Source organism: Bactrocera dorsalis, chromosome 1, assembly GCF_023373825.1.
Source record: "Bactrocera dorsalis isolate Fly_Bdor chromosome 1, ASM2337382v1, whole genome shotgun sequence".
NCBI classification, from domain to species: Eukaryota; Metazoa; Arthropoda; class Insecta; order Diptera; family Tephritidae; genus Bactrocera; species Bactrocera dorsalis.
In genome coordinates, this window is record NC_064303.1 from 29,372,946 (window position 1) to 29,400,754 (window position 27,809).

Consider the following 27,809-nt stretch of genomic DNA (forward strand, 5'->3'; position numbering starts at 1 on the left):
AATTAAATAAACATAATCAGTATTTTTATGGGATTTCTATTCACAATCAATCCGAATAAATACGAAAATATTTTGCTTCATAAAAATATTTGGCGATCTATCCATTTCAACTAGTGTTCAGAATGTCTATCTACTCGTAACAAGCATCCATACATATGAATACGTGCAAAACAGGAATCTTTTCTTTGTAGCAGAAAGCATCCCTACCCATCGAGGTCTCTCCGACATAAACTTGTTCGTAACGGAATGACCTATTCTTACTTCTATTTCGTCAACGATTTTTGTGGTTGTCTAGCATCCAATTTATGAATGATATTCATGGTCCTGATACTGCAACTGCCAATTGTCGATTCCATTCCGGCAATTTTGTTTCCAAAGATACAGCACTCTCTGGATGACTTTGATGAAATAATGGAAATCTTCTTCGAGGTAAACAATCCGTTTAAAACCATTTAAATAAAGCTAAGAGCAAAAATAATGTCAATATATAGATTCAACACTTGTTAGCTGAAAAAAATATGGACGGACTTTTTATCCGCAAATCGGTGCTGAATCGTACCATATTCGATCTATTCCCGAAGTGGATGGAATTGGAGCAGAGTTGACGGTCAGAAATGTTTTGCCATGAGCTTGGAGGAATTATGAGCGAATTGTCTACTATGAACTGCTCGCCTAACTCTTAATGCGGGTATGTACTGTCAACAATGATGAAGGAAACAACTGATCTGAAAAGGCTCACTTTGACAAATAAGAGAGGAATTGTATTTCATCAGAACAACCTGCGGCCACACACATCGATATTAACTCACCAGAAGCTCCGGGCGCTTGGTTAAGAGATTCTTATATGTCCTGCTTATAATCCGGATAAGCCACCTATGATGATTTTACCGGGGAAACGAATGATTTTTTGCCAACAAGAACGAGGATTTCTATAAGAGTGGCATTATGAAAAAAACACGCAAATGGAGTTTGTCTCATAGCATAATTTCCAACTGTTTCGCTGTTATTTTATGATATGCTGATATTATATAATTTCTTCTTCATACCACTTCCTAACTCAGGGTAATAAGCAAAAGCAGCATTTTTCTGGTGGTAAATAAATCACAACAGTTACATTCGTTTAATATAGTACTGGTTCTCAAATCAGATCTCATAGTTGGATCTCAGATTTTGAATATGTATTTGCAAGCCGTCAAAAATCAACTGTATGGCTGACGGTGGAGATCTACGTAAGATGTTTTTCTGCCTTTAATAAACCTTTTCGCGATCTTATATCATAGTGTGATCCAATAGCCTTATGTCTGCAGTAGGGTTAGTTTAGGTATGGTTCTTTCCGTCGCCGAACAACAACTACTTTCATATATCATATATGTATCTACAGTTTATCATATAGCCACAAAGGACCTTAATCGCATCAAAAATCACCTTAATGTCAGAAGGTGTAAGAAAATGTTTCAGCCTTCAAAATCACAACAAATTACCGAAGGAAACGGTGCATATTTGACCTAAATTGGATTATATTAATTATGGTAAATAAAGTCTTAAATTGGATGCAAACATCATAAATTTCTTCCGACCAAACCTTACACAATATTCCAGTTTCCGAAGTTTTGGAGTTCCTTTACCGACTTGAAACTTTCTCAAGAATGTGTGATTTCTTCTTCTTTCATTATTATTATGTACCCTAGCTGTGACAATCTATATTCAGCAAAACAAAAAATCCTTCTGAAATTCAAATATGTTTTGGAAATCTGTAAATAGAATCCATTTTTAATTACAAGTTATCTGTATTTTCCGAAACCAGTCTACATTACATACACACAAGTGTTATTCATGAAAATTATAGTATAATATATAACTAGTACAATAGGGTGTTCATATTTCGGAGTTGTTTTGGGTTTTTGCAAACGCCACCTGAAGATTAAATTTTTGCCCTAAAAAAAAGATTCAACGTAAACATTCATTCAAGAAACATATAGTTAGTGTAGATATATTCGTCTGTGCATATATACAGACAAGAGCATATTTAGTATTTACAGTATAACCAAACAAGCCACACTAAGCAATTTGATAAATGAGCGAAATTTAAAGTGAAATACCGACCGAACAAGCAAAGTAATCAAGGTGCAGCCGAAAAGATTGCTTAGCACTGGGAAAGGCTCAGACGAAGCTGCTGTGCGGTGAATTCGTGAAATATTTTATTAAAGAATAATGAAGGCATCAACTGCAGAGCCACAAAGGAAATGGCATACACGAATACAAGTATAAGTAAATACATATACGAATGTGTTGCTGATATTTGCAGCAACGACTAACGGTATATTGCGTTCGCTAAGCAATAAGATTTAGTTGTTGTTTAAGCAAATACAGTCGTTTTTGGCTGAGCAGCGTTAGTTTCTGTTTATTTATTTGAAGTGTATAAATTTAATTTGCAAAAGTAATTGAGTAATTTATAAGCGAGCAACGCATACGCTTGCTGTATTGTATTTAAACATGTGTGTGGTTGCTTTAAAATTTATGCGCCTTAAGTTAAAAGTCTGTACGGGCATTTTTCATTGCGCCAAATCTGAAGCAAACCGAAGCAATCAGAATTTGTATTATTGTTTTAAATGCATTTCCGCAGCGCTGCGCCTTGGCATTGTTTCAAAGCAATGAGCGGGGTACATGCAAATGTATATGTATATGTGTGTGTGTGTGAAACGAGCGAATGAATGCCAAAGAATTACGCATAAATTACGAACAAAATTGGCTTGAAGGCGAATGCGAATGCGAATGCGAATGCGAAACGCAAGGCGCCGAAGTCGGCAATAATTCTTGAATGCTTTAGACGCAATGAACGCAAGCTGTTGTTGGTTTCCATTCTTTCCACTTTTTTCTTCACTCATTTGTGAATTACCCGCTCATTGCTGTGATGAAAGAAAGTCAAGTTAAAAGGAAGCAGGAAATAATTTGCATTTCAAATTTGGCAATTTCCATTTTTACACCAATTTCCTTTGCACATTTTCACATTTCAATTTTCCTCATCAGCGTCAGCATCATTACGGCCCGCGATTTCGCAGACATATTCGGAGAGAATTGTGGCTTTCAATTACAAATCAATGAATGTGAAGAGCGTCGATACGTTTGCCGGTGGATGTGGAAGTGCCGGGGCCATGTTGGAAAAGTAGGTGATATAAAAATTACGAAAATCGTAGACACCGAGTGCTACAGTTTTTTTCACGTGGTTTTTCGAAAGAGCTTCAATTTCTCTGCTTCTTGAAAATCATCGCTTCGATAAGTATATCATTTAAAATTTCACCTGTAAAATACCATATAACATCCTTCGATGGTCAGGGCTAAACGACGTGTAACCCGGAGGTCACGTCAAATGCCAAAATACTGCGTACTATTTGCATTCAACAAGAAAGTGGTTCAAGGTGTCCTCCACAAGACCAATCCTCTAAATTCAATAGCTCAGATGACATTACCTTGTTGCTGCTAAAGCAGCTTGACTCGACGGGAGTAGTGTATCTCACCAAGATTCAAAACTTGGAATACCCAAACTGTGGAAAATCGGTTCACTGCTGAAACCTGGAAATCCTGTCAACTTAAGGAAGTCTAAACATCCAATCTCGTCTCCTTTTCTCAGTAGTAAAGAAACTTGAGGTTTTTCTACTCCCAACTATTTGATCATAGCTAATGACCAATATGGACAGTGCCAGTACCACCACATTATAAAGTCCAGTTAACTCATGACCTCAATTTAAAATCGTCCTCTGCAAGGATAGTACTAGCAGCATTGGACTGGTATAAGCTTTAAGCAGAGTTTGAACTCTTACGAGGTTTATATTCAAAGTTAAGAAAAATTAGCAGGGGGTTCCGCAGGTAGATGTCCTCTTACCGTTACTGTTTAACATGTACATCTAAATACTCGCCAACCACTATACCAATTCCAATTTCCAATACCTCCTAAGCTGGAGACTGCGGAATATTGACGTCAACTCAAACCACTACACGATATTTCTCGTTTCTTCCTAAAAAGAGCCTAAAACTTCTGCCTATTACAAACTAGATAAAGGAATGCAGACTAGACCTTTTTTTTCGATCACCCCAATATTCTGGCAGTCAATAGTCATCCAAAGATTTTGTGTGTTACGTTTAAGTATGTACTAATCATACGATCGCAACCATAACCAAAGCACAACCACAACAAGATCCACAAGTCTGAAGCCAGCACCTGAATGGTAAGAATGAAGAAACGTAACTGGCCACTATCAAGACAATCGACCGGCGAAAGTTACGAAAAATCACTATGTACACCTGTATAGCAGGACGCAGTTGCAACACATCAGAACACCACGCTCTGTACAGTTATGCAACGACATTATGAGGTCTCATTCCTCTCAGTTAAAGAGCTTAACGCACTTCCCTCCATTCTTGCTTGCGCAGAGAGCGCCCTTCATTTACTCAAATAGCCTAGTAACAGCAAGAGAACATTCCTGCAATGCATTGACCAGTACTTAATTTGAGATGCCACAAACTTCAAACAAATCCTGAACTACATTCTCAATGGAGCTACTAACACTTTCATTGACTGCTTCCAAATGAATGGCATCCATGGAGTCGAAAAATTATTGTCAAATCAAAGTGTCCCTCACGCAACTTCGTTCCGGATATTGTAGTACATTAAACTCCTACCTATCCAGAGTAGACTCCGACATATCAATCATACATTCTTCATGCAAAGAAGCCCCACATAATACCAACCACCTCATTGCATGCCACGCCAAATTCGATCACCTAACTATGGTGTGGTCCAAATCCCTCAGTTTATGAGGTATCGATCTGAAATTTTGTACACCTTCTTTTTTGCCAAGGACGCTGCTCTCTTGTGCGCCAACAAAGGGTACAGCCGGAGCTAATATTTTTTCTTGCTGATTTTTTGAAAGGAGCTGCTTTTCTATGGGGCATATATTGAGTATTTTTAGAGGAATATAATTATTATTTATAAAGTGTTGAAGTTTCAATAATTTTTCTGTGATTTATTTAAAAAATTCTTTCCTTGTCTTAAAATTTTATTTATTTATTTCTTCAGCATCAATTATCCAAAATCGCCATCATTTTAAGCTTTTTGAATATTTTCGTACTTTCCAAGTGCTCTTAAACTGAACTCTTCGGCTTCATTATTGATAGCATCTTCGTAATTTATTACCTTCGATTGAGAAAAATAAGTCAATTCATTTATGTTAAATTAAGTCAACTTCTTTTGTGTGCATTTGACTTTATCCTTTTAGCAACGCATCTGCTTGCCAGCTAATACAAATCGGCAGCTTGACATCTCATCTAAATGTTAATCAGTTGGCGGAATATTCGCTGAACAATGCGTAAATCAGTGCGTGAGGTATAAAGAAGAACGCCTTTCCCTCCAATTATCCAAAACAGTGTTGTCTGTGTATGTGTTTGCTTCTGTTGTTATTCCTTAACCTGATTTCGTTTTAACCGTTTTCGTCACGTTGTGCCGATGACGTTAGTTTTCCACTCGAATAAATTCACACTTTGGCCTAATTTAGACATTCCCAGTGAACTTCCACGGGCCGTGAAATTGTCGTTTATATACATATATGCGTAGTAAAAGTATATAATTTATAAATAGTTCGTATATTTATGTGCTTGTATGTTTATAAAAGTGAATAATTTTTAAAGATGTACTATATGTAATTGAATGATTTATTATTGAGTAATTCACATCTATTTAATTCATTTAATTTATCATTCATAGGGGCTTGTTTTAAGGTTGCATAATTTTCCTAAATTTTCCCCTAGACGAATGAGCTGATGATAGTAGCGAATCGAAGATAGAACTAGTATAAATAAAATGGATTGGATTGGATAATCAAATGAAATTAGATTAGAAAGAACTTAATTTTATTGTCAGTTTTTGAGATATTCGTCTGAAAACATCCCTTTTCTGCCTAAGAAGCTACTTATTTGTCGGAACGGCAACAAAAACGTCAGACAAGGCGACTCCCTATCGTGCTACCACTTCAATCTACTCCTGGAGAATACAATTCGAGCTGCATAGCTGAATTGAAAATTGACAATCTTTTATAAGAATGCTGGCATATTCTGATGATATTGATATAATTGGCTTCATCATCCGCGTCGTTAGTTCTGCTTTCTCCAGACTGGATAAGTAAGCCTAGTAAATGAGTCTGATGAAGAACGAGGACAATACAAAATATCTTCTGTCATCAAACGAACAGCCGCCGCACTCGATACTTGGCTTCCAAGTCACTGTTAACAGTCATGACTTCGAAGTCGTAGATGATTTCTTATATCTTGGAAGCAAAATTAACACCAACCACAACGTCAGCCTAGAAATCCAACCCAGAATAACTATTGGCAATAAGTGCTACTTGGGACTAAGTAGGCAATTGAAAAGTAAAGTCCTCTTGATGAACAAAGACCAAATACTACAACTCACTCATCATACACGTCCTGCTATATTTTGCAGAGGTATGGACGATGAGGACATCTGATGAGTCAACATTACGAGTTTCCGTGAGAAAACTTCTGCGGAAAATTTACGGTTCTTTGCGCATTGGCATCGATGGAACGATGAGCTGTAAGAGATATACGGTTGACATAGTTCTACGAATTAAGAGACAGCGCTTACGCTGGGTAGGTCATGTCGTTTGAATAGATGAAAACATTTCCAGCAATGGGCACCAGAAGGAGATGGCTACACTTTAAATTAATGGAGAAGAAGAGCTTTAGCTTCGGTGCAACCGAAGTTAACGTTTTTCTTGTTCCATAAATCTGTATTTAACGACTGGAATTCATTTGGTCTTGGACGGTGTAAGTGTTTCTGCATATTTTTGAATCAGAGTTGAAATATTTGAGGAACACCATTCGGTCCATAAAAACAACTGACGGTCTTGCAAATGACATTTTTTAGATTTGTTCTGTTCACAACAATTATACAATTAAAATATGATGGATTAAATCCTTTTCAAATAGGTCCAGCATTTTATGAAGCTTAGCCTGCAATGAATAGTCCTTATAAAACCGCCCCTGCAGTTAAATATAAGCTATCAGTGAATCGCCTTGAATCAATCAAATCTGCTTAGGTGTTTTACTTCTATTTATGTCATTTCAACTATATGTCTAAAAGAATGATATCCGAGGTATTGAGCATTGATCTGGCAAAGGTAGGACGTTCGAGTAGGAAGTGTTAACATGACTATTCACCTTCTTCTAAGCAGCTGTTGCAACTGACAAAATATTCAATGGTCGGATGGTTTTTAACAGAACCATAAAATGTGTGATGATTCTTTTCTAAATCATATCATAAAACTGCGTAATGAAACGTTCTCTCTCAGCTTGGCCCAAAAATTAAAAAGCAATTAAACGGCATACGCTCATTCCTTACAACTACTTTATCATATTTGAATAAATTTTAAAGGGTTAAACTTTTTCAGAATTAACTTCTTCGTGATATGGAATATTATATCTATTTTAATTAAGAAACGCGTTTTAGATCAACCTATTCCTATTTCAGAACTAAGTAAGCCATTCCCATGACATTCGGATCTACTCGGATCTAGATTTTTAACGACCAAAAATGTCAACTCTCTAACATTGTTCCAAATGTTTTCTGTCACTAGAACAAGAACCACAATAGCAAAAACAGGGCCAGTAACCTTTTTAACCTAATTACAAGTCCCTTTACCCAAAAAATTTGTAAATATGAGTTCCGATAACCTTGCAGGATGATCAATAAATATTTAATCAACTTTTTTGGTTTCAGCTAATACTAATTGCTGAACAACAAGTCTTAGATATCCATATATATTTATATCCAAAAGATGATGTAATAATATTGCATACTTATGGGTAACATACTCACTGATTCATGGCATTGGAGTCAGGTTCAGGCTCATTGTCGGCATGATCTCGTTTTTTTTTTTTTACTGAACTCGGGTTAAATTTTCAATGGACTTCATGGGGAATAAAACATGACGTTTTTTTCCCCTGTGGAAATAGTGAGTCAATGATTCTTTGATGGCCAGTTCCAACTGCGAAATCTATATAATCACCAATAGGTAAAAAGAGTGAAAGGGAAAAAGGAAGATATTCTTTTATAATAATCATACTATAATCTATACAGTCTTTCACACTGAAATTGTTGAAATAACAGAAGACAAGACGTTCATTAACTTTTCACTGGATTGCTAAGGATAAATTAAGGCTATCTGTAGCACCTGCACTAAGCCTTCAGCTTCTTCTAGAGACTTTATATAAACACATCAGACCTTGGAACAGAGAGAATCGCACAAATTTACTATTTAAGTGTTGATGGTGGACAGAACACCACTTAACTTACTTAAGGGCAAGAGATCAATATTGAAGAGGTCAAATGGCAACTACCTGAACGATCCAAACTTCAGAAAATTAGTAAGATGCTAGAACATTATCTTTGTGAATGCTCAGCCTTCAGGCGGTAGAACGAGAACGGTTTCAAGTTTTCAACTTAAAATACAATGGACAGCTGGGGAAGAAAAAAAATAGGTTTTTTTTATTAATTTCACTGAGATTCAGCAAGTCAGGCTTAATTGATTACCACTTCAGAACAAAAAGAGTTTAATGATGGCTTAAGTTCGTCCCTCTGCGGTTTGGCTCACCTGCGTTTCCCATTTCAACTAACCAAGTTCCACAAAAGAAATTGCAGCACTGCAATTGCATTGAAAAAGTTTCATTTTCACATAATTCACTGAACATAAATAATATATAATTTCACACTGTTTTCAACAAATTATATTGTATTTCATAATTATTTGTTTTGTATAACATTTGTATACAAATATTGCACTCTATAATTACGTATAGTGCTTCTAACGCAATATTACTCATACGCCCTGTCGACAAAATTACAAATTTCATTAGTTCACCCACAACAATTGGCACTTAATTAAGATAATAATCGGTTGAAAGTATATACATAAATATTTAATCCAAATAATAGGCACATAATAGTAGCTTTATTTGCTTGCTGAAGTATTAGTGTGTCAATTTTGCTGTAGGTGTAAAGGTAGATAAGCTCAAATGGTTGTAGAAATAATTGAAGCGGTCAGTTGATACTCTATTATTGTTGTACTAAACGTGGCAGGCAATTATTGTTATCGCTACCAGACATATTGGGTATTAAACGAACAAAAACAGTAACAACTAAACAACAATAAAGGTAAGCCATACAAATACAGCAGCCGATTAAGTGAATGAGTGCAAAGAACTTTATGTTTGACTGAGTTCAAAACTGTGGAAATTTATTTTAGGAGCGTAGGCATAAAAAAATTAATGTTTAGAAATATTACCGTTATTTGATTATATTTTTTTTAATTTTTTTTGAAAATCTTTGCACTGTTCGCTGCATTGTTCGAAAAAGTCGCTCATATTCTCACCCATTTTAAGGCTTTAGCTCGCTGCTTTGACTCATTTCCAACAAAATTTCCAATTTCGCCAAAAATAATCAATTGGTTTTACAACAAACACAAAAGTGTAATTGACACTTTTGTGACCTCAAAAAATGTTGACTACCACCACCATGCCCTTAAAACCTAACAGTTTTATATCACTATTGCTAAGGCTTGACCTTTTTCTTTAAAAATAAACATCCCCCGTCCCCACACAGTAGGGCTAATGTGATTTTATAATAACTTTCTTATTTTCATGTATTTTGCACTCAATTTCTTTCGCTCTCCCAAGTCTGCGGCGTGGGTGTTCTTCAAAATGAAGACAAATTGCAAACGATTAAGATGTTTATCAGGCTTCCAGGGGTGCACAATGTGTGGGTGAGTGCAGACGATTGGACACAAATAAAAATACTAAATTACAAATGAAGAAATTGGGCAAAGAATGTAGAAATGTGGTTGTGGAGAATGGTAAGGGATAAGGGCACAAGGCAAGCCATAGCAAATGGGCAGACAAATCAAAATGGTGAATACGTTTTCAATTGTTATTTGCGGTTATACGAATATTGTGCAAAAGGTCATTTAAAGTAACAAAGAAGAAAAGTTATTTCAGTTTTTCTCAGGTTTTTTTGAGGCAAAGAATAACAGAGAATATTTCGTAATCGCTGTTTGGTTTATAATCATTTTAGGATTAATATTTTCCGTTGAATTAAATCATGAATTAGAAAAATAAATGTAATATTGCTGAAATAATTCAAAAGAACTTTTTTTGAGTTTTATAAATAAGTGGACCAGTTCATACATTTCACAGTTCTGGAAAGAATTTCTTGACTTTTAACATTTCTAAAATTGTTTTCATTCCTCTTGAAGTTTCGTTAATTTTTATCGATAATTTATTATTAAAAAACTGTTGTGGTTTCGAGATTAAGACTTCACAATCTTGGCTTTATCGTAGTTATGGTCGGTATATAACTATATTCGCGCGGTTTGCAAAGATATGGAGTAAGTGAAACTAATCAAGTGTTGAAAAGGTACTGTTGAGAGATTGTGCCCGAAAGTATGGATAAATCTCAGCCGGAAGTCATCATGGGTCGGCTTTAGTATACCGTCCCAGGATTTCGGGAATAAAATGGGTATGGTCGGATAGAGGAAATTCTTCAGATTAAGAATATATATAAATTATAGCCGCAGGAAGCTTTCAGACGAATCTAATGGAATTATTGGGGCATTGGACGTCGTGGGGTTCGTACTATATATCGCGATTTATTTGTGACCTATGCTACTTATGGAGCCGTTATATGGTGATAAAGCGCTGAATGATGCTTGCCTATTTGCCAGTATGTGGCACCATCTCAACTGATGCAATGCAGATATTGTAAAGTCTGCCACCTCTTGATCTGATTGTTACACAGCTTGCTGTTACATTCTGGCTGAGAAGAAGCTGAAGTGTGTCATTACTGCAGAATTATTAAATTTTCGATTTTGATGTGCAGAGGGCGGGTTACTTAAGGAGCAAGAGGCTTCTAGGCTTGAGGCGTAGTAACTTTGGGACAATGGAGATCAGTTGGACAGATAAACGATTAAATGTTAGCGAGGTGTGTCGTGGTTTAATAGCCGAAAGCGGTAAGAATGTTTTGATCACTCAATATGGAGTTGCGTTGCAACCGGTAGCCAAACTTAAAGTACGGCAGAGATTGTAGATGGGTCTCAAACCCTACCAAGACACGAAACAGACACTGGAGTAAAGTTCTCCTGCAGTCAACCTTAAATAGTAAACTTTAAAGTTGACGTCTCTAAAACCTGTCCTTGAGCCAGCCATTGCAGATGTCATAATTGGATTGGAAGTTCATAGTGAACAATGGAGTCAACGTAATTTCGTGAGAAGTTTCTATTTCATGATCTTCTTCTTTTTGACTGGTGTAGACACCGCTTATGCGATTATAGCCGAGTCAGCAACAGCGCGCCAGTCGTTTCTTCTCTTCGCTAAGTGGCGCCAATTGGATATTCCAAGCGAAGCCAGGTCCTTCTCCAATTGGTTCTTCCAACGGAGTGGAGGTCTTCCTCTTCCTCTGCTTCCCCCGGCGGGTACTGCGTCGAATACTTTCAGAGCTGGAGTGTTTTCATCCATCCGGACAACATGACCTAGCCAGCGTAGCTGCTGTCTTTTAATTCGCTCAACTATGTCAATGTCGTCGTATATCTCGTACAGCTCATCGTTCCATCGAATGCGATATTCGTCGCGTCCAACGCGCAAGGGACCATAAATCTTTCGCAGAACTTTTCTCTCGAAAACTCGCAACGTCGACTCATCGGTTGTTGTCATCGTCCAAGCCTCTGCACCACATAGCAGGACGGGAATTATGAGCGACTTATAGAGTTTGGCTTTTGTTCGTCGAGAGAGGACTTTACTTTTCAATTGCCTACTCAGTCCGAAGTAGCACCTGTTGGCAAGAGTAATCCTGCGTTGGATTTCCAGGCTGACATTGTTGGTGGTGTTAATGCTACTTCCTAAATAGACGAAATTATCTACAACTTCAAAGATATGACTGTTTTTTTGATGACAGGAGATATTTCGTCTTGCCCTCGTTCACTGCCAGACCCATTTGCGTTGCTTCCTTGTTCAGTCTGGAGAAAGCAGAACTAACGGTGCGGGTGTTGAGATTGATGATATCAATATCGTGGGCATATACGCCAGCAGCTGTACACTCTTATAAAAGATTGTACCTGCTCGATTAAGTTCTGCAGCTCGATTTCATGATATTCAATATAATTTCAATAGCGAAAAACTTAAACACGATTGAAGCGTCTTTCCAAAGTCCATTCCATGAACTGACCTCTCTTTACTCCCTTATTGTCAAAGTACTATAATAAAAAATTTATTATTGGTTAGTCTATATCTGCATATTAAAGATATATCTCTTTTCACCAAGGTTTTAATATACTAAAGTCCAACCGGGAATTAGTACTTGTTTCATATTTTTAAAATTTAATGCGCTTTAGAATTTGAGTATTTGGGTTTTAGTACCAAAACATTCAATTCCCTTCAACTATGATATTTCTATTAAAGAAATAACCGGTGATATATATTCGCTCAAACATTAGCCTTTAACTTTGAACATATAGTTTAAATAATTATCTCAAAAACATTTCTCAAAGTTCGGTTTCCTCACACAACTTACTTAAGCTCAAAAGTCACATGTACCTATTTTCCAATTCATCATCAAAAATAGGTCCTTCACTGGATACTGAAACTGGTTATTCTTCTCAATCCTATTTGAGTACAAACTCTATACATAAAACTTCAGTTTTGTGAAAATGTAAATTTTTATGTATGTATGTACACTATCCGTATTTCATAAGAAACGAAATACTAAACAGACCTAAACTTTACGTTCAATCGATTTTCTATAAATTGGCAGTAAATGCCAAAAAGGGAAGAGACAATAATAATAAAGCAGAAAAGTTGATTGCCGTAATTTGAGAAGTTGCTTTTTTGTGAGTTCTCTTATGCTTTAATATACAAGTATTTTCATATGCCATCACTTCAGTACTAACCTCAACTTTTCGCTACGATTCTGTAAGAACTCTCTATGAATGAAATATGCCATAACTACTTAGAATAGTCCTCTGTGAAGAATTCTTGGCAAAAAGATATTTAATATACACAAGTTGACATGTGCGACCGGAAGGGTATGCAACCTACTCTTTGTCGTATATATGTGTGGAATATTTGTACTAAAATAAATAAAATAGCACGACAATAAAACAGTGAGTACCGTCATTATATCAACCCTGTCTGCACTATTCATAAGAAAATGAAACTCAGCAAGCACAATAACAAAGCAGATGAAGCGGTCTTTTCGTGTCATCAAGTTTTCTGCTTTATTGTTTTTATTTGCTGCAATTGGCTGGATATATATTTATATGGCATAACCTTTATACGAGAGCTGTCTGATAAGTCAGAGAGATCGCGAAATTTTCTGGGATACTTTATTTTGCCGATGGATGAACGGTTTTCCACTTCATCTTTAGATTGGTAGGTTTTGCACTTCATTTTTTGTTTCCGATTCCAATCTTCTATTCGATTACAATTTTCACTCTCATATTCTTTCTAATGAATAGATTTGTGAGAAAAGAATATACGTCCAATGACGAGTTGGTTATCCACGCACATTTCTGCACAAAAGATGCCTATATATACAAATTTTCTGGACTAAGTTGTTCACTCTGTTGACAGATCATAAGCTCAAATGTAGTTGTACACTGAAGTCTTTTTGGATGGAGATAACTGTACAAAGGTGGCCCCGTTCGAAATCTTCCAAAAATAATTCTAACGCGGTGAGGTTTTGTCGGCAAATTTCGATATCAAACTATCAACGTCACTGCTTCGAGGTGAGAACTTATCGATAGATTAATACCGTAATGATTGTTCGACACACCATTATTCAAATTGTCAGCAAAAATTAGAAAGATATAGCTAACGTCTATCCTAAGAATTTGCTTACTTTGTTGAAAATTTAAATAACAGTGGAAGACTTATCGACAAAGATCGATATATTGAAATTATTAACAAGCGCTTACGAGGTTATGGTCCAGTTGACAGCAGCGCACCAGTCGTTTCTTCTTTTCGCAAGGTGGCGCGTATTGGAGATTTCAAGCGAAGCCAAGTCTTTTTCCACCTGATCTTTCGAATAGTGTGGAGGCCTTTCTCTTCTCCTGCTTCCCCCGGTGGGTATTGCGTTGAATACTTTTAGAGCTGGAGCGTTTTCGTCCATTCGACAACATGACCTAGCCAGCGTATCCGCTGTCTTTTAATTCGCTGAACTATGTCAAAGTCGTCACATACCTCATACAGTTCATAGTTTCAACGAATGCGATATTCGCCATGGCAAATGCCCAAAGGACCATAAATCTTTCGCAAAGCCTTTCTCTCTAAAACTCGTATAGTCGACTCCTCAAATGTTGTCATCGTCCATACCTCTGCACCATATAGCAAGACGGGTGAGTGACTTATAGAGTTTGGTTTTTGTTCATTAAGAAGTCCGAAGTAGCACATTTTGGCAAGAAATATTCTGTGTTGGATTTCGAAGCTGACATTATTGATGGTGTTGAAACTGGTTCCCAAATATACGTATACGAAACTATCTACGACTTCGAAGTTATAACTGTCCTAGTCGCGAGTGCGACACTTTTTTTTTTTGATGACAGAAGATTGCCCTCGTTCAACACTAGACCCATCTCGTTTGGTATCGAACAGAAATCATTGTTCCGAATACTAAAGGAATTCATATGCTTTTTGCTGAATCAGAACTGCTTGCTTTCGAAAGCTACCCTCATTCAAAATATTTTATTATTTCATTTGTAATCGCCTTGTAGTGTTTTCGCTTCATTGCTTTAACTTTCAATCTTTTGTGCCTGCTCTGAAATTATATTTGTTTTTTTTTTTTAGCCAAGAAAGTCTTTACTTTCGACATCTTTTTTTGGTAATTATTTTTGCTCATTTAAGTAGAAAAGCGGCTGCAAACACACAAAAACAACTAAAAGTGCAGCGAAAAACAAATACATACATATATAGAAGCATACAACACGCATACATGCGCATATTCATATATGAACACGAACACATACACATGTAAAGAAATCCGTTGTCTGCCTGTAGAAAATTGCAGACATGCATTTGAACTATTTGCCAGCCACACAATAACTTTGGCGACTGACAATATGCTTGAGTAGTCGGCGCCAATGTGCCCAACCCCTGCCGTAACGAAGCCCCAGAGACTCAAAGCAGGAAAAAGCGCAGAGCAAAACTGTTTTATTGTTGGCCTTTTATGGAGTGTGTGTATATGTACATATGTGTGAGTGTATGATCAACTCAATTGCTTAGTGTAGTTTCAACTCTTTTTCCTCATACACACACACGTTTAACAAAACATTTATATTTATTTTATTTTATTTGGTTACTCATACGCCATGTTGCACTGCTGGATTATTTATTTATGCAAGGTTGAGTGCTTATCAGCTTGGTCGCAGCATTTTCTACACAATCTGTCAATTGCATAAGGTAGACACACGATGTTCATTTCAATTTTTCTGCATTGCTATTTTCGTTGTTGGTTTATATGTTGTGTTTGTGTGGATGTGTCAATAACAGAAAGACATACAAATAATATCGATGAAGTAAAGAAACACTCCTTCAGGTGTAATTTTAAATGGCAAATCACAGAATTTTGCAGAAAACATATCAAGAAGTATGTATTTGGGAGTTTATAAATAAATATGTATATAAGCGAATCGATTTCTGAACATAAATTAAAACTTTAGAATTTAAGGTCTTTAAGCTAATATAAACTTTTATAGCAATAAAGTTAGGGACTGGCTTCAGTGCCTTTAGCCAATGGTTTTTAATGGCTTCAATGGACTAATAGCTGTTTTTTTCAGTTTCGAAGGGAAACAAAGTTACAGAGAACCAAATCTTGTGTATACGGTGACTGGACGAGAATTCCTATTTCGCGTTTGACTGCAAAGTCAGTCACAATCACGTTAGAACGTGACAGCACATTATCGTGAAAAATCTTTAAATTTTCTGCTCATAAAAAAGTATTTCTAGTAATTAAAGAAAAGGTTGAGCATCGCCTTGATATTTGACCAACTTTAGCTAGTAAAGCTCCAATAGACCTAAGCTTTGTCATCAGTAATGATGCAGTTGATAAATGTAGAGCTATGTTTTCAAGCATCTACAAGTATTTTTCTATTTATATTCTACTTCTTTTGTGCTTAAGATTCAGGTATTTTGGAACGAGCGTCTTCGACAAACTTTATACCTAAACCATTAACATGTTAAGTCAAATTATAAGAGATGTTAAGGCCCCTATTATCTCTCTGATTCTAACACGTTGATTTTGACAAGATTTCAACGAGAAGATTTTCAACGATTCCGCAGCTTTAGCCCATAGCATATACACAATTTCAAACAAACTTGTTCTTCATTTTTACCGTGGTGAAAATCAATGGATAACCTTTTCTTGTAGTAAACAAACAAATGCCAAAACACATACTAATTGTAATCAAAATTATTATAAAATTGGCTGAAAGTACAACATTAAAGATGATTCCTTCCATCTTTGTCTAGCGAAAACAGCACAGGTGAGAAAAATAATGTTGAGAATGTTCTTCATCGTCTTTTTCTAGCTTCAGTGAATATATGCCTACAGAGCTATATCTGCTAAAAACCGGTACAACCAGCACAAGATGACAAGCTGCTTAAAGCTACAAATTATATCAATGAGCTCTCTGGATTCTTTTCGGAAACAGAATATCTTTCCACTAAAATTATCATTGCAGACTTTTCCTGAAGGCATTTAACTCGCTGGTAAAATCACAGCTGGAAAATGAAAACCGCTCACGTAAAACTCAATTACTAGATCGTAAATAAACCTCGGAGAACCGACTTATTCCCATTCTGATGATATTTTGACGATAGTTCCCCTTGTTATTGGGTCAATGATTTTACAGTTTCCAGCGATGCCGTTATAGCACGGCATCTACTTATATATATTACTTGTTACATCACGAAGTAGTAGAATGCAAGAGTCTAAACACTACTTGACTGGTCTTGGAATTATAGCCCGCAAGCTTAAGGCTGGTATGGCCGGAATAAAATATTACCAATCTGAAGAAGGCCAAATTCCCAATTATAAGCGGTGGAGAGCACTCGTCAACAACTCGGTATAGAGGAACTGTGGGACGGCATTTCAAACTCCTTACGTACAGCTGCAACCGAAACCCTTGGTTTTCGGAAAGTGCAAAAGAACAGCTGGTACGACGAGGAATGCCGTGTCGCAGCGGAGAGAAAACAGGCTGCCTACCTCGCAATGTTACGATCGACCACAACACGTGCGGGATGGGATAGATACCGAGAGTTGAAGTAGAGAGGGAAGCGAGACGCATTTGTAGATAGAAAAAAAAGAGGCCGAAATGCGTGAGTACGAAGAGATTGATAAGCTGGCAGACAGGGGTAATGATCGAAAATTCTACGAAAAAATGCGGCGACTTACAAAAGGTTTCAAGACCGGAGCATACTCTTGTAGAACCCCCAACGGTGATCTAGTCACCGATGGCCGGAGAATACTTAAATTATGGAGGGAACACTTCTGCTGCTTCAGCCGGCTGAATGGCAGTCAACGTACAACGCCAGGAGAAGGCGAACCCGATTCCCCAATCAATGACGATGGAGCAGACGTTCCATTGCCCGACCATGAAGAAGTTCGAATAGCAATTACCCGCCTGAAGAACAACAAAGCGGCGGGGGCCGATGGATTGTCGGCCGAGCTATTCAAACACGGCGGCGAAGAACTGATAAGGAGGATGCATCAGCTTCTTTGCAAAATATGGTCGGACGAAAGCATGCCCAACGATTGGAATTTAAGTGTGCTATGCCCAATCCATAAAAAAGGAGACCCCACAATCTGCGCCAACTACCGTGGGATAAAGCTCCTCAACATCGCGTACAAGGTTCTATCGAGCGTATTGTGTGAAAGATTAAAGCCCACCGTCAACAAACTGATTGGACCTTATCAATGTGGCTTTAGACCTGGAAAATCAACAACCGACCAGATATTCACCATGCGCCAAATTTTGGAAAAGACCCGTGAAAGGAGAATCGACACGCACCACCTATTCGTCGATTTCAAAGCTGCTTTCGACAGCACGAAAAGGAGCTACCTTTATGCCGCGATGTCTGAATTTGGTATCCCCGCAAAACTAATACGGCTGTGTAAACTGACGTTGAGCAGCACCAAAAGCTCCGTCAGGATCGGGAAGGACCTCTCCGAGCCGTTCGATATCTAACGAGGTTTCAGACAAGGCGACTCCCTATCGTGCGACTTCTTCAATCTGCTTCTGGAGAAAATTATTCGAGCTGCAGACCTTAATCGAGCAGGTACAATCTTTTATAAGAGTGTACAACTGCTGGCGTATGCCAGCATCAATCATCAATATCATCGGTCCCAACACCCGCGCCGTTATTTCTGCTTTCTCCAGGCTGAACAACCAAATGGGTCTGGCAGTGAACGAGGGCAAGACAAACAAACAGTCGTCGCACTCGCGACTTGGCTCTCACGTCAATGTTGACAGTCATAACTTTGAAGTTGTAGATAATTTCGTCTATTTAGGAACCAGCATTAACACCACCAACAATGTCAGCCTGAAAATCCAACGCAGGATTACTCTTGCCAACAGGTGCTACTTCGGACTGAGTAGGCAATTGAAAAGTAAAGTCCTCTCTGATGACAACAACTAATGAGTCGACGTTACGAGTTTTCGAGTGAAAGGTTCTGCGAAAGATTTATGGTCCTTTGCGCATTGGCCACGGCGAATATCGCATTCAATGGAACAACGAGCTGTACGAGATATACGACGACATTGACATAGTTCAGCGAATTAAAAGACAGCGGCTACGCTGGCTAGGTCATGTTCTCCGGATGGATGAAAACACTTGTAATGGCGCGCACTGATATCACAACGAGTCGGGGTGATATCGTCTCGACGCAACGACTGCGAAAACTAACACATCGGTTGAGTTATAAAGCAGAGTCATTACGAGCACTGGCATCACACCGAGGCGTGATACCTTTTCAACGCAATGCCTGCGAGGCCTAACAGAATACCTAACTCTAATTGCGCGCACTGGTAACACACCGATTGGTGTGCTACCTTTTCAACGCAATGTCTACCACAACTAGCTACTTAACTTAACACTGCCTGTGTGGAAATCTTTATTTAGCAGCAATTTCTTAACCTATGTCCTATGATTATGAGTACTTACAACTAGTAACACCAATTTTAATTTAGTTGTGCAAATGCACAAATGAGTACTTAAAACTAATAAAATTAATGTTAATCGCCGGCCTTATGGGTTTACTCGTACAAATGTAGCACGCATCTTTCCCTGCCGTATCGCACCAATACGCGATCGCCTTCCAACTTCTGCAGGGCTAAACGTCGGCCTCGGAAGAATAGCGTTCTCCTGGAGCGCTTGATGAAATGCTGTCGCGTCATGGTCAGCCCTTCCAGGAACCCTGGAATTTCGTTCGCTGGTGTTTCTTCTTCGGGCGACGTGATAGGCGGGGCTGGTCGTGCGCTGGTCTCAGCCATGGGACTTTGTGTCGCCGTCGTGGTCGTTTGGGCCTCTGGGTGAATCGGTGTCGTCTCGACGTGGGCCGTGGCCGTCGTTTGTGCAGACGCCCCATCGTCGGTCGGTTGGGCCTTTGGGTGAACCGGTGTCGTCTCGACGTGAGCCGTGGCCGTCGTTTGGGCCTTTGGGTGAATCGGTGTCGACTCGACGTGGGCCGTGGCCGTCGTTTGGGCAGCGCCGTCGTGGTCGTTTGAGCCTTTGGGTGAATCGGTAGGTGCCTGTGTGCTTAGGCGTGTAGCGGTTAGGGGTTGACCATCGATGGTGATAGTCAGGTCTCGCTTCCTTAAGAAATCCATGCCTAAGATGACATGTTCCGAAAGCGTCGGTAGAGCTGATACAAGTAGGTGCGTAGACTTGTTACCCAGCTCTATAGTGACAGGATACAATTTCGTGATAGGTATATACGTCTGGTTAGCTAGCTGAATGCGACGGGTCTGGCGTCTGGCTTTAATTTGGTGTTTATCTAGATGACGTTGAAGTTCTTTACCGATATATGTGAGCGAGGCTCCGGTGTCCACCAGAGCTTCTATCTGCATGCCTGCGACAGTAATGGGCAAATAATGACGGCCATCTTGTTTCCCTTCTGGGTACGGAAGCGGTGGTTTGAGTGCTGTTGTACTGGGTTTGGACGGAGTAGCTCGCACTGTCGCATGTGTAGGACAATTGCAGTCTCGAGACATGATTCCGTCGCGTCCACAGCGAAAGCAAAATATTCGCTGCTGGTTGCGACATTGGTGCCTTCGGTGTCCCGGCTGCTTACATCGCCAACAAACTTTCCGATGCTTATGATTATGTAGGGGATGTGGCGAACCTGATTCATGAGCGTTGATGACCGTTTCATGTTTTTCACTGTCACTCACAAAGTCAGGGTCCTGCTCGGGCGCCATTTGTAATGGGGTTTCGTCCATAGCTGAGGTATGCTCAGCCGCTCCAGGGTCAGCCTTGGGACCCACGAACCCTTAGCAAAGAAAAATGTTTACTTTTGTAAAGATGTATCCACACCCCTTATGTGGACAGCCACACCAGCTTGTATTTATACGGCGAGTCAGGTGGAAGCGAGCGAAATTGGCGTGCGGGGCGTTGGCTCTTGTTGAAGTTGGCACGGTGATTTCGCTAAGGTGGTGATGGTCCTTTTGGCTTCTGGTGAGGAGTAGTCACTCCCAGACGCAGTTGACTGTACTATACAGGGCAGTATTTTCCCGGCTCCCCTGCGAAAGAGAAATTATAAAATTAAATATCGACTGAACGCGTTGACCTCCGGTTAGCAGCTCACCCAGCACTATTCCTTTTCTCTAGTCTGTACTTACATGCGAGTCGCCTTTTAATCGCGTTAGTTTGGTAAGGGTGCACTATGGTGTGCAAGCAGTGGTACCGACGCTGTTTGAGGCAGCGCAACTGTGACTGATATGTTAACGGTGCACTAGTGTGCAGGCTGCGGTAGTGACGCTGCTCGAGGCAGCGCAGTTGTGATATCGCTGTATCGCGACACGACTGAGACTACGATCGAGCCATTCTACTGTATATAAGGTAGAGTCATTTTCGAGCACTGGCATCACACTGAGGCGTGATACCTTTTCAACGCAATGCCTGCAAAGTACCCAATTCTACTGTATATAAGGCAGAGTCATTGCGAGCACTGGCATCCCACCGAGGCGTGATACCTTTTCAACGCAATGCCTGCGAGGCCTAAAAGAATACCTAACTCTAATTGCGTGCACTGGTAACACACCGATTGGTGTGCTACCTTTTCAACGCAATGTCTACCATAACTAGCTACTTCACTTACCACTACCTATTGCTGCTGACTGCTGGGCGACCGTCCACGCTGGCGAACTAGAAGAAATGATCGCATTCGGTGTGAAGTGCTTGCTTATATAGCAACATAACGCAGCTTTCGTCAGCGTAGTGAGGCCAGAGTACTTAAAACATAGAGAAGGTGCAGGTTCGACAGCGAACATTTTATAGGATTCTGGAACGGAATTCACCTCACAACCTCAGAATTCACGATGTGAAATGTTAACATTTTTAACAGTTCTCTCACATTCTCAAACAGAGAATATGAAGAGAAGTAAATATATGTATTTTCGGCATATAATGACTGGCATACATATATGCCCAAGCAGAGAATATGAAGAGACAGAAATATATGCATGCATGCCCATGATGATGCTCCCAACAACAGCATTGTGATATTTTCATGCTTCAATTTTTGCTTTCAACTTGGGAATCGCAATGTATGCAAATATGCATGCTTTTACGTTTTGCCGTCGGCAGTTCCATATTGGCATGTAAAAATAATTATGATATGAGTATAATTTTGTGTGAATGCATAGTAATATTTATAGTCAATTTGCGCTTGCATATTTAATAATTTTATTTGATTTTTACATAACATACTATACTAAGTATAAATATTTTTGTATTATATTTCTTACTAATAAAAATTAAATTTATCACAACAATATATACATATGTTTGTATGTATGTACATCTTCTATCATATTAATTTTATGTATCTGCACATGCTCATACGAGTATGAATTAAAGGGTTGCAAGAATTAATTCACGCTATGAATGCAACAGAGAATTTATGAATTCATCTCATAACTGGAGTTGAGCGCCGACGCTGAGTTGGAATTATGTGAATGCAGTGACAGAGAAGACATTGTGAGTTGTTGTTTATCGCTAACAGGTAGACTCAGCTCATTCCTCTCATAAACAAACCCAACTCACACTCATATCATCAACCAGCAGTGAATGCAAAGCGTTAGCGTTCGCTTAGTAGTGGAATAGTGTGTGATCGTCACTTATTGTTATGTGAATTCATTGTTTCTCTCATTCTTTTAACAGGACAGGGTGCACCCATAGTGTTCAGCTAAGCAAGCAAGTAGAGAAGATAAACGGAAGGGTTTTCCTAACCGAGACAGTTTATTAAATATTTAAATTTGTCATTTGTTTTGTGTATACGGTGATAAAAGGGGGTAAAATAGTTTTGCAGGTTTTTATTTTAATATTTCATATTTTTCATCAAAAATAATGGATGTAAGTAATTGACCGCGAAATTCAGTGCAATTGTTTGCTAATATTTGCCATGTTGTAATACAATTTACACCTGTGTCTCTGTTTTACAAAAATAGATGAATCTGCATCGTCAACCCAGTCGACACCTGTACTAAGGCAGCAGCTTAATGAAATTAAGGATAATATAGTGAAAGGGAAATATACAGTGGTTATTGAAGCTGGGAAAGGCAAGGTTTGGGAAATTTTTGGCAAGGTTGAAAATAGCGGCAGTTTGGTAAGAGATGTTGTTGCATGCGAAAATTGTAACAGCGTTTTTAAATTTATGAATAGCACGTCTAACCTTGTGAAACATAAATGCTATAAAAATTTAAAAAACCGTTTGGATAACCCAAAGGTATTAGTGGACAACGACATAAAAAAAAATGTTGCTGATACATTCACTGAATGGGTCATTAAAAATTGCAGACCATTCAAGATGATCGAAGATGCAGGACTGAAAAAATATACGGATCTAATACTTTCAATTGGAGCTAAGTATGGGTCGAACGTAGATACTGATCAACTATTACCTCATCCAACAACGATATCCAGAAACATAGACAATCTATACCATATAGCCCACGATTCCTTAAAATTAGAACTAAGTGAACTTAGTACCTTTGGACTTACCTCAGATTTATGGACCGATAATTATTTAAAACAATCGTTTTTGTCTATGACTATTCACTATATAAAAAGCGGAAAAATTGGAATAAAGATTATTGCTTTTCGATCAATGGATTTTGAATCTTGTATGTATATGTATTTTTTTTTAATTTTTAGTTTTTCATTATACTTGCGAAAGTTTCATATTTAAAAACGAAGGCGGCATTGAAGGAGTTTGATTGTAGTCTTGATAAGGGGATAATTGTTACAGACAGCGGCTCCAATATGAAAGCTGCATTTAGTACATACGATCACATATTCTGCGTCAGTCATATGCTGCACAACATAGTTCAAAAATCTATTGAGGAGTGTTCAGATATAAGGGAAATATGTAAAAAGTACATCAAACTTGTAACATATTTTAAAAAGTCTGGAGCTAATGCACAACTAAAAGCCACACTAAAAAGTTTTTCTGTAACCAGATGGAACTCAATCTATTATTTATTGCAATCTGTTCAAAGCAATTGGATCGATATTATAAACATTTTACAGATAAAAAGTCAGACCCATAGAATAAGTAACATCAGCTTAAATACTTTAACAGATATAATAAATATTTTGAAAAAGTTCGAAGAAACATCAAAAGAATTAGAAGGAGATAACTACCCTACTTTAAATTTAGTTATTATGCATGTTTACTTTTTAAAACGAATATGTGAAACAAATAGCGATGATGATTCAGAATGCATAAAATGGTTAAAAATTAAACCCAGCACATTGATAAATGATGTCGTAATTAAAAACTTAACATTTTTTCACAAAATTGCTTTGTTTTTGTTTCCACCGACTAATAAATTATTACAGTTTACAAATGAAGAAAAAAATTATATAAAACTACATTGCAAAAACATGCTAGAAGCATTGATTATTGAGCAAGATCAAAGCAATAACGAAAGTAGTCAATTAAATTCTCTCTCAAATAATAAGGAACAACTTTTCTCAGGATTTCTTCAGCCTTCAAATCCAATTTAAAATTGAGTTTAAAAATCTTAGCAACACCGGCTAGTAGTGCCTCGTCTGAGAGAATATTCTCAAATGCCAAAAATTTACTTTCTGAAAAGCGTTGTGTTATTGGGTTTAACCCTGTGACTCTAGGAAAAATCATGTTTTTACATACGAATATGTAAATTAATTAATTATTTCTAGAGTTTAAACTAATAGGAAACACATGTGCAACATTGGAAACAAATTTGATAATTATCTTTTCTAAATTTCTGAAGTCATTAATTTTTTAAATAAATTATTTTTAAGTTCAAAAAGACTGGTGAATGTTTTACACATTTTTTTTTAAATAAATGAATTATGTATATATTGTATATTTTTGTTAGATAAATGAATTGCTTCTTTTTTGTTTAAGTTTTTAATAGCGCAATTTTTTTAAGTTATATGAGACTGAAGGGCCTTATATTTTATTTTTTAATACAAGAATTATGTGTATATTTTTTTGTTGTATAAGTGAATTTCTTTTTTATTTTATAGTTTAGAATACATAAAATAAAAAAATATATGTATCCATGTATGGTATTTGATGCTTTTCATTACAATTTCATTTCATGATATGTATAAGTTTCTCGTTAGTCGATATAAAGAGACTCGTACGTCGCACGTACGATGTTTTTTGGTTTTCCCTAATGTTTTTTTACGATTTATCGACAGTTTATCAGCATAATATATAGGTATATTTACACATGAGTTAATTGGACTGGAAATGAACGCGAATGGAACTAATAAAAATTGTGATACTTTGGAACTAAAAGTTGTATGTATTTTGTGATTTAAGAAGAGTTTTTTATCAATTGTTCCAAAGGACAGGTTTTAGTTCTAAAATATTTTTATTTTTTTGTAATATTTTGTTAAATCTATTAATCCCTAAATAAACTTCATGAAAAGTTGCAATAAAATTGAATATTGGAAACATTTTTTTTATCCACATTCGTATGTAATTATCTATGCGTATTTACATACTTCTTTCTAGTCGTGCAACTAGAATAACTCGAATTAACAGTGGTTAATTCACACGAACATCATATGTTGTTTACAATGCTTACGACACGACACGACAGAACGACAGTGAACTGAAAACGGCGTTGTGCATCCTACTACATGAACAAGACAACACAGCTCTCCATTTTGCATGTACACAATTTCGTTGTGGCCATACTAATAGCTTGCACTTTATGAAATTTTAATATTTTGTTCAAAGTGAAATTTTTTATGCAAAAAATATGTAAATAGGTAAATTTATTTGTTTTAAATTATCAATTGTTATTACAAATGGTTTAATAGAGCTATTTTATGCTCTAGTTTGTAAAATAACGTCAAGTTTGTTAAAGCTGTGAATAATTTTACATTTTTACATATTAGTGGCATCATCACTCTTCCTCATCTATCTATCTTCCATTCTACTGTCAATTCTACTGTCGTCCTACTGTCGTTGGCAAATATAGGAGAATATTGAAGTTATCGAGAACGACAACTGTTGTTGTAGTCGTGTCGTCGTGAAAATAACAGTGTCCATAAGAACGTGTGTATTCTAATATTTGACAGATGTCGTTTGTCGTCTGTCGTCGTATTGTATTCAGCACTTCATTCACTCAGCCAACATCCTTCTTGCACAGAATTAAATCACACCAACACAATGAAATGCTTTGGTAGACCAATTCTGCAGAGAGTGGATCGTTACTTGTGAGAATGCTATGAGTTGAGCGAACTCGTTGTTGTTCTCACTAATGAGACTCGGTCCTTATTTTACCCAAACATGAGAATTAATTTTTACGTTGTGTGAGTGAGTGCAAGTTGAAATTTTTGGACAGTGACTCAAAGTTTGTTTTTTGCGTATTCATGCAGCCCTTTAGTATGAATGCATGTATACGCATGTGCGCGTTCAGAAATTCAAATCATGATTTTATCAGTTATCAATATATTACATGTGCGCGCAAAAGATTTGCATGTTCATACATTCATATATACTTATATGTACACATATTTGTATAGATTGCCGAACAAATAATGCACAAGCATACAAACATACATATGCGTACACATATGAATATGTCACCAACAAAAAATTGAAACATTGTTCTACAAAAACAACAATCGTCTAAATAGCAGAAGCATCACAAGTCAGTATGGCAGCCGAATTGGCGAAGAACAAATGTAGTAAATTTTACAACAAAAACGATTTCATTCATAAACGCAGGCGCAAATTCCACAAGCGACCTCGCTTCATTCATAAAAACAGACGCCGTAACATCTCCCCGAGCATGCCTTTGCCAACAAGTCGTCTTTTCGCGACGATGGCAAAAGCTAAAAATCATAAATTGCACAACTTTCTGGTACTTCTCGCAAAAATCTGCGTCGATATGTATTCACGATCATACGTAACATACATACATATTTACGCACGTTTGTAGGCGAAACTGTCACAGCGGCAAGGAAAGCGGGGACAATCGGCGGCCATTACTTTATTTTTTTTTTGCCCTTGGTTGCCCGTGACAACGTAGATGCCAAAAAAATGTGTTCGTAAACAAACAAGACAAATGTGAGAAAGGAATAATATACATATGTATATGCCATATCTCTTTATATATTCTCGCATGAATTCAGTCGTTTTACATATATTTCTGCCAGAGAACGTGGTCATTTCTGTTAAATAGCAACGAGAATGGTGAATTCCCTGTCGCAATCTTATAAGTTCTGTTAGCCGTCCAATCGAACATCATACAGATTTCGATTTGCACCTTCTCTATGTTTTATGTTCTCTGGATAGACGTTCTCTGTTTGGTCAATGCGGTGAGGTAAAGTTTAGTACGTGTAGGATAATTCTAGTATGGTGGAAAGCTCTATATTGAGGTATGGTAAGGTTAAATGATGTACAGTGTTGAAGTAAATTATTGTAAGGTGGTAAAAGCCACGTTACACACTCCAGCTTTGAAAGTATTCGACGCAGTACCCGCCGTGGGAAGTAGAGGAAGACCTCCACTCCGTTGGAAGGATCAAGTGGAGAAGGACTGGCTTCGCTTGGAATATCCAATTGGCGCCCCGTAGCGAAGAGAAGATACGACTAGCGCGCTGTTGCTGACTCGGCTATAATCGCGTAAGCGGTTTCTACGCCAGTAAAGAAGAAGAAGAAGCGGTGGTGGTTTGGAAATAAAGCTAATGGACAGCTAGCAACAGAAGAACCGACGATCCTTCAGTGTGGGCTGAATTTGGGTTGAAAAACCCACGCAAGGCACTGCGAAGGATAGTTTAAGGGGAGAGCCTGCTTTAGAGGCTTAAACAATCGATTTTTTTGAGGATTTTTTTGGGAGGGAAAGAAATAGTTACATATTTAAACATCATTCGCCTTTGGGAAGCAATTGCCCGATGCATGTCGCATGTACATTTGTCGGACGGCGGGCAGGATGCAGGTCGCAATTTCTATCGGAAACAAAAAATTCAAA

The 27,809-nt window shown here is 37.7% G+C and overlaps 1 protein-coding gene and 1 long non-coding RNA gene across 2 annotated transcripts; both read right to left on the bottom strand.

The window, feature by feature from the left end:
• Positions 1 to 19,074: 19,074 nt before the first annotated feature.
• On the bottom strand, positions 19,075 to 21,467 carry LOC125778502 (uncharacterized). Its single transcript, XR_007422754.1, has 2 exons — positions 21,340 to 21,467; positions 19,075 to 19,114 (listed from the first exon to the last, which is right to left on the bottom strand). It is a non-coding gene; the product is annotated as an uncharacterized LOC125778502 (long non-coding RNA).
• On the bottom strand, positions 19,290 to 21,558 carry LOC125778501 (uncharacterized). The gene is made up of 2 exons (XM_049456678.1): positions 21,428 to 21,558; positions 19,290 to 20,849 (listed from the first exon to the last, which is right to left on the bottom strand). The coding sequence occupies exon 2, from the start codon at positions 20,547 to 20,549 to the stop codon at positions 19,365 to 19,367; it is 1,185 nt and encodes a 394-aa protein (XP_049312635.1). The 5' UTR covers positions 20,550 to 20,849; positions 21,428 to 21,558; the 3' UTR covers positions 19,290 to 19,364.
• Positions 21,559 to 27,809: the final 6,251 nt, after the last annotated feature.